Source organism: Coregonus clupeaformis, chromosome 7, assembly GCF_020615455.1.
Source record: "Coregonus clupeaformis isolate EN_2021a chromosome 7, ASM2061545v1, whole genome shotgun sequence".
In the NCBI taxonomy this organism is placed as follows: Eukaryota; Metazoa; Chordata; class Actinopteri; order Salmoniformes; family Salmonidae; genus Coregonus; species Coregonus clupeaformis.
Genome location: NC_059198.1, coordinates 24,748,293 through 24,756,251, shown reverse-complemented (window position 1 = coordinate 24,756,251; position 7,959 = coordinate 24,748,293). Strand labels below are relative to the sequence as shown.

At 41.8% G+C, this 7,959-nt stretch overlaps 2 protein-coding genes across 3 annotated transcripts; one reads left to right on the top strand and one right to left on the bottom strand.

The window, feature by feature from the left end:
- Positions 1-80: 80 nt before the first annotated feature.
- Positions 81-2,612, bottom strand: LOC121569434 (trafficking protein particle complex subunit 5). Of its 2 annotated transcripts, none has more exons than XM_041880391.2 (3): positions 2,531-2,612; positions 1,515-1,802; positions 81-1,224 (listed from the first exon to the last, which is right to left on the bottom strand). In XM_041880391.2, exons 2-3 carry the CDS (start codon positions 1,782-1,784, stop codon positions 928-930), a joined length of 567 nt encoding a protein of 188 aa, XP_041736325.1. In that variant the 5' UTR covers positions 1,785-1,802; positions 2,531-2,612; the 3' UTR covers positions 81-927. The 2 variants fall into 2 exon arrangements, with proteins under 2 accessions (XP_041736325.1, XP_041736324.1); XM_041880390.2 differs by having other exon boundaries at positions 1,515-1,787; positions 2,531-2,609.
- Positions 2,613-3,492: 880 nt separating this feature from the next.
- LOC121570509 (N-acetylmuramoyl-L-alanine amidase) lies at positions 3,493-7,605 on the top strand. Its single transcript, XM_041881970.2, has 5 exons — positions 3,493-3,856; positions 4,127-4,972; positions 5,193-5,403; positions 6,795-7,089; positions 7,520-7,605. Exons 1-5 carry the CDS (start codon positions 3,775-3,777, stop codon positions 7,532-7,534), a joined length of 1,449 nt encoding a protein of 482 aa, XP_041737904.1. The 5' UTR covers positions 3,493-3,774; the 3' UTR covers positions 7,535-7,605.
- The last annotated feature ends 354 nt before the right edge of the window (positions 7,606-7,959 follow it).

The window sequence follows — 7,959 nt, the reverse complement described above, 5'->3', positions numbered from 1 at the left end:
GTACAAATCGTTGATCGTAGCAAACGTTCAAACGAACTGAACACACCCCTGGATTCATCGATTTTCTACACATGATCACCTGATCTTTAGAATTACTCAAGTCTTTTAATATCAATTAATTGCTAAAATGCTTACACACGGTGATAAACAGTACAAGTATTTCAAACGTGTCTAGATAGAAACAATACAAATAAAGGTGAAGAATGAAACTACACCTACAAACCCCTAACTCAGGAAATTTTTGCCAACACAATGCTCTATGGATATGACCACTGATAACTTTCACATATTTTGAATAATAGCTTAAAACGTCATATTTGTTTAGGGAACACAATGACAGTCTTTAATTGCACCATGTTAAACTCAAAGTTGGAGGGTAAACCATTGCACATATTTGTGTATTATACTGCAGCCCATATCTTCAATGTGTTGGTCCTTTGTGTGATTCTGAAATGTCTTGAGATATCAAAAACAAAAGAGATGACATTCACATATGTCCTATGCAGTCTTGAGAGCTGGTTTAAGATACACTGTCAGTGAGAATGTCAGTCATTAGATAAGGGTTGACTGACTGAGGAGATTCACAAGAAACATTTACCTTTATAAATGTCGTCTCATATGGACTTTTCTTGGACCAAATAAATATAATAGCTCCGAATTGGGCTTAACGAGTAATCATTCATTCATATTTAGTCTCTCATGTGGTGATATAAAGACATTCTGTTTCACTTCTCAAGATACTGTATATTCACAACTCAACTACTCATATGCAGACTTGCCTACAGACAGACCACTCATTCACTCAGTCCACATCTCACATTACAGGCTCGTTCACTCAAATTGAGACCTAATAGTGATAATGATGATCATCTGCATCATCATTCTCTTATTCTATCATGTGTACACCAACACTCACTCCTGTCTCCCCTATCTGCCGTCCAGGGCCTTGTCTCTGGCTATCACAGCTTCATCAAACTTGATCATGAGCGTGGTGCCCTTGTGCCAGTGGGCTGTGACCTTGGCAGGGAAGCCACTATGTGTGAGAATGGCCTCTACGATGCCAGCGGTGAATGCAGCACAGTTTAGTGTGCTGTTCTCCTTGGGCACAGAGATGTAAGCGTTGATCAGTGGCTCCTTCTCTATGATGTAGTAGGTCTTGTCGTCATCGTTGGCCTGCTCCAGCTTGTCTGCCTCCTTACCGAACATGGCTTTCCATACTGACACCTATATGAAGCAGATTGAAAATTATAGACAATCTGTGGTCCTCTGTAGCTCAGCTGGTAGAGCATGGCTCTTGTAACACCAAGGTAGTGGTTCGATCCCCGGGACCACCCATACACAAAAATGTATGCACGCATGACTGTAAGTTGCTTTGGATAAAAGCGTCTGCTAAATGGCATATTATATATTTATATATTATACTTATGCATTGGCATAATGACAAGTTGTCTTACACCTTATGAGACTGTTACATATGAACCTGTTATCTACCTTGAGCCCATGCAAGCACATACCTTGACGAAGAGCAGTATGTTAAGCACCTTGGTCTCCCTCTTCCCATTCTTCTCCCTCAGCACCAGCACATCCAGCATACTGGCGCCAACACTCTGACCCATGTCTGCCAAGCGTTGCTGCAGCTCGGACACAGAGTACACGCGGCTCTGGCAGTACTGCACCATCTCAGAGAAGAGCAGTGCAAAGGCACTCACACTGACTTCAGTCTTGGGACGGGTTAGAGGCCGTTCCAGGATGTTTGACTTTCCTCTCGTGAAACGAGTGTCCATTTTCTGAAAGAGAGTGATCTGTAAATAGAAGTAAAATAGCCTGAAGTGATAATATGCTAGCCATCTGAATTCCAAATCAACCCCTCACCACTACCCTAAGCACGTGAAGATCTCAGAGGATTAGCTATAGCTAGCTAACTGGCCTAGAGGGCAGGATCTTCAACCACAACAATGTTTACCTATCAGGCGTAACAAGGTTGTAAATAATGAGGTATATATATATATATTTTAGATCTTAACAAGTGCCTAGGGGGGTAGTAGTCTGACTCACACCGAATTCTTCACAGCTCGCTGTGTAGTCACGTGGCTCGCGCGTCAGTCAGGTTAAGGGGTAGGACCTATGGGGGTTGATTTGCGATTCAGGTAGCCGCGCCTCAAGAGGGCTAGCATCGGCGCATGCGCGGCTAGGAGTCAGGCAGCTGCCAAACTCTTTACTTACAGTACATACGCAAATATATTAGCTAAAGATTAGGAGCTAATTGCATTGAAGAAACAACAAAGTGGCAGTTGGGGCTGCTTGCGCAGATGAAAGGGGAAGATACAGTATATTGGATACTAGCGTAACTAGCCAGCTAATGTAGCTGCAAGCTAGTGCTAATGTAGCTTACTAAAATTGGCAAGCAAACTAGCGAACTCACTCCACGACAGAAAGACCAAAACGCAGTCACTCACAATGTTAACAGGCTAAACATATTTATTTATTTAGTGCGTTAATTATTCTTATACAAGGACCTTAAACCCCTTACCTTGTTTCAATGTTTTAAGCCTGCTGCTGTGCTGGTGACTTCCTGTTCTGGTCACATGTCTTGTCCTAGTAAAGCACTGTTCTATGACCAGCGGTGCATGTGCACATCTTTGTTGCTCATCTGACATATAGCCATTGCCTCAAGTGTAATCTAAATTACATGCATTGAACATTTTCAGAAAAATGCACGATGTCCTGAAGTCACTTGCATGGTTTAAAAAATATTCCTGTAAAAGGATGCATGGAAATGTCCTTTGTGAGGTCTTGCTGTGTATTTCCAGGGCCATTCTCATGTCACAGACCTTTCAATGATTAAAAATAGACTGTTACTTAAACACAACACATAATGTGGTGCTGCTGTACAGTAGTTTTAAACAGACTACTGTTTAATATTGAGATATTATGAAACAACAGTCTATGCAAAGTACTCGAAGAGAAGAGGAAAATAAATTGCCCACCTAAAGGTTGTAATTGTGACACTGGTGTAATGCAATAACGTAAACAATGAAACGTTTAAATTCAGAAAGACCTTGAGCCATAAGAACAAACACACATGTCCAAACACACTTACCTAACAGTTGCCAATTTCCCACACCATGTCCCTCAATAAATGGCTAAAAATAATCAGCACCTTATCTGTTTGTACAGTGGTTGCATAATTCACTTGATGTGTTGTCACAATAATTTCTATCTCTAATCATTAATCAAGCTTTATATAATTCCCAGAGGGTGTAAGACTCTGGTTTAATAATGAATTAAACAAATTCTCCAGTCTGCAAGAGATCAATATGAAAAAATGTATGCACTCACTAACTGTAAGTCGCTCTGGATAAGAGCGTCTGCTAAAATGACTAAAATGTAAAACATATATAATCATGTAAAATCAGCATTTTTATTCATGAGAGCGCTCTGGTGCTAAAAACACACACAGCCTTTTTATATGCGTCCCACATAGGTCTTTGCTCCGCCCACCTTTAGGCGGCCTGTAACTTTCCACAGTATAGAATGTTTCAGCAGTTTCTAGGTCCCCTTACTATGGAATGCTCGTCTCCAACAGTTTCTAACATCTTCCCTGTTAGTGGTTCTATTTTCTTATAACTCTAACACAGTTTACACATTTATACACTATCGGGGTGGAACACTGTAGTCATTATTCTACATTACACATGCAAATTACTATAAATGTTTCAAGGTAACCGAGGCAATGGATAATACATGTAAGGAGCACAGGGTGTTGAAGACTCAATGATTTCCCCAATGGAACCGCACTGGAAATGGTGTCTGACCCTTCTTGTGGTCGTGGTCAGCGCTCACACTGATACCAAAGGTAACTAAATCTGTTTGTGTTCAATTTTTTCCTATTTATTTAGTTTTATGTAAAGATAGTGACCAGTCAAACTCTTTACAAGAGAGAACAAGAAAGTCCGCAAGGAAATGCATTACAGCTACTTAGAGTAAGAAGTTGCAAGAAAATGCTATTTTAGGCAATATAGGGTGCAGTTATTAATACACATTACAGAACAATATGTACTTTCTGTTTATAGAAAAGCGATGCTGAATATTATCAAATGTAAACAAGTGTGTTTTCTGATTTCAGTCACATCCTCCCAGCATATGGATGACTTCATCAGAGTGTTGGAGCAGGTAGAAGACAGTAACCCTGGACTGGAGCCCATAGCTGTGTTGAGAGGCCTGCGCAGGGCAGCCGGTCTCAGAGATGAGTTCATGCAGCACTTCTTGGGCACTATCTGGGAGGACAGCACCTCAGAGGCACCAGTCATGGACTCCAATCTCTCAGATTTCATTGGCAGGGCTATGCGCCACAAGGTGACAGAGAGAGGTATAGAGGAAGGGGTTGTCCTTACTGCTGATGGCACCACGGTTGCTATGAGCCCAGTCCTCCTGGGTATCGAAGCTGGGCTAGTGTCTAAGACGAGGTGTCGTGTCCGTGGCCTGTACCCCCTCACTCTGGCTAGGAACTTGGGCCTGTCCTTCCAGCGCTTCCACAGCTCTCTCCTCTCCCAACGCCTGGGCCCTGATGGCTGCTGGGATGACGTGACCTCACCTCAGGTCTTCGCCCTCTCCGACAAGCCCTCCCTCGCCACCGATGCCCTGGTTAACGGCGGTATGGATGGTGTGATTCTGGGAATGGAGGTCTCAGCTCAGTCCCAGCGTCCTCTCAAGCTGAGCAGCCTACTGAGGAGGTACTACTGTCACTGTCTTGAGGGGGAAGGACTGGACATTGCTGCTCGTCTGATCAGCCGACTACGCAGGGAGAAATTCAGAGAACTGGCCAGGCCCCCCCTCCTGCAGAGGCAGGTGGTGAGATCCCTGGTCCTACAGAGGAGACTGATCGACCACTCTACGATGTTGGCACAGGAAAAGGAAGAGCTGACAGCTGTGGTGAGGGAAGGAATAAACGAGTTTGTCCACAGATACATGGGTAAGTAAACCCCACTGCAGAGGGAGACAGTGGAGATAGAGAGGGTTACTGTAGTTCAGGGAAAGCTAAAAAGGATAGGTCAACATTTATTGGAATAATTTTGACTTTGATCCAAGAAAGCACAAATAGTAACAATAATTGAGACATGGTTTTATTGTTGAAAAAAGGAGTGGATAAACATGTTAAAACTCAATCTCTCTCTGGATCTCCCTACCTATAGACTGTCCAGCCATTATCCCGCGGTGTCAGTGGGGGGCTGCACCATACCGGGGCACTCCCACCCCCCTGTCCCTCCCCCTCTCGTTCATGTACATCCATCACACCTACCAGCCTGGCCAGCCTTGTCTCACCTTTCAGCAGTGCTCTGCAGACATGAGGTCCATGCAACGCTTTCACCAGGATGACCGGGGCTGGGACGATATTGGATACAGGTATGTGTAATACACAGGTCTTAGGATATACAGTGCCTTCAGAAAGTATTCATACCCCTTGACTTATTCCACATTTAGTTGTGTTACAGCCTGAATTCAAAATGAATTACATTTAAAAAATAATCTCACCCATCTACACACAATACCCCATAATGACAAAGCATTTTTTTTTTTTATGTTTGCAAATGTATTGACAATTAAATACAAAAATATCTAATTTACATAAGTATTCGCACCCTTGAGTCAATACATGTTAGAATCACCTTTGGCAGCGATTACTGCTGTGAGTCTTTCTGGGTAAGTCTCTAATATTTGCACATTATTATTTTTATAATTCTTCAAGCTCTGTCAAGTTGGTTGTTGATCATTGTCGTCTTGGTATGCAACTTCAGTGTATATTTGGCCTTGTGTTTTAGGTTATTGTCCTGTTGAAAGGTGAATTTGAAACAGGTTTTCCTCTAGGATTTTGCCTGTGTTTAGCTCTATTCCATTAATTTTTGTTTTATCCATCTACTAATAGGTGCCCTTCTTTGCGAGGCATTGGAAAACCTCTCTGATCTTTGTGGTTGAATCTGTTTTTGAAATTCACTGCTCAACTGAGGGACCTTATACAGTAGATAATTGTATGTGTGGGTCGGGGTACAGAGATGAGGTAGTCATTCAAAAATTATGTTATACACTATTATTGCACACAGAGTGAGTCCATGCAAAATGTTTACTCCTGAATGTATTTAGGCTTGCCATGATAAAGGGGTTTAATACTTATTGACAAGACATTTCAGCTTTTCATTATTAATGAATTTTAAAAAATGTCAAAAAACATAATTACACTTTGACATTGTAGGGTATTGTGTGTTGGCCGGTGACACAAAATATACATTTAATACATGAAAAATTCAGGCTGTAACACAACAATGTGGAAAACTCATGGGCGGCGCACAATTGGCCCAGCATCGTCCAGGGTAGGGGAGGGAATGGCCGGCAGGGATGTAGCTCAGTTGATAAAGCATGGTGTTTGCAATGCCAGGGTTGTGGGTTCAATTCCCACGGGGGGCCTGTATAAAAAAATATGTATTCACTAACTGTAAGTCACTCTGGATAAGAGCGTCTGCTAAATGACTAAAATGTAATGTAATGTAAATGAAAAAGTCAAGGGGTGTGAATACTTTCTGAAGGCAAGTACACTACACAGCCTCCCCGCTTATGTATGTGTCAAGTTTGAGTATACAGAATGTGTGTGTGTCTGTGTCGCTCTCATAATTAGGAGTTAGAAATTAGCCACTGTCCAATGCTTCTGGGAATTGTTGTTTACCAAGCAAAATGTGACTTGATGATGAATCACTCATGATGAAATTATGAATCACTCATCCCTTGCCAATGTTTGCCTCCAGCTTTGTGGCAGGCTCTGACGGGTACCTCTATGAAGGACGTGGGTGGCACTGGCAAGGAGCTCACACTAAGGGCTACAACTCCAAGGGCTACGGGGTGTCATTCATCGGTGACTACACCTCCAGCTTGCCATCGCAGCAGACCATGAAGCTGGTGAGAGATCGTCTGGCATCCTGTGCTGTAGGAGGCAGGCGACTGGTCGGCAACTTCACCCTGTATGGCCACAGACAGCTGGTTAACACTTCCTGTCCTGGAGATGCCTTCTACTCAGAAATCACAGGCTGGGAGCACTTTGGGGTAAGAGAGTGTGTGCAGAATGTACAGATGTAGGATCTTAATTTGATCACCCTGTTGCAGGATAACTTTCCTGCAATGCAGCACATTTAACACTTGTTGTGTATTTGAGATTTTAAAATGCTTTTGAAGTTTGTAATTTCCACTTTCAAATTTCTGGCTTGATTTTTCATTACAAAAAATGTATCAACCCCTACATAAATATCCATTAATTATAATCCACATAATAATTCAAATTTCCTGTTGCTGCAGGATTATTTTCCTGCTGTAGCAAACTGACTCAAATTAACATCCTACATCTGTGTGTACATGTATTAATGTATATGTGGGGGTTATTAGGCAGTTATTAACAATGAATAGGCCTATGTGTTTTTGTTATTTCATGTGTAATGGTCTTCTCTCCACAAACTTTCTTTCTTTCCATTTTCCCCAGGAGGTTCAAAACTGAAGATATGGTGAAACGTGGAGGGACTAATCTTGACCAGTATCACAGAATAAATATTTAATTTCTAAAATGCCTCCAGTGTTTGCCTTTCTTTATCAACAACTGTTAGATATGACTTTCTGATAGTTACTCTGATTAGGTTAGGAAATCATGCTGTTATCAGTTTTGCGTCTGCACCAATCAATCAATTGACAGCATTTATCGTTTTTTCATTGGGTACACGTGGTCACCTTGGTGACCAGACAATGTTTAAAAAAAACTTGCTACAGGTATAGGGTTCTTATATTTGTGCTAGTGCGTAAAATCCTCAATATAATTTTAGTTCTGGACTTTATTTGAGACATTGGTATTATAATCTAAACTATTCGTAATTAATCATTATATTCAGCCTACTTCACACACACATTTTACCACTACACTTTTCCAGT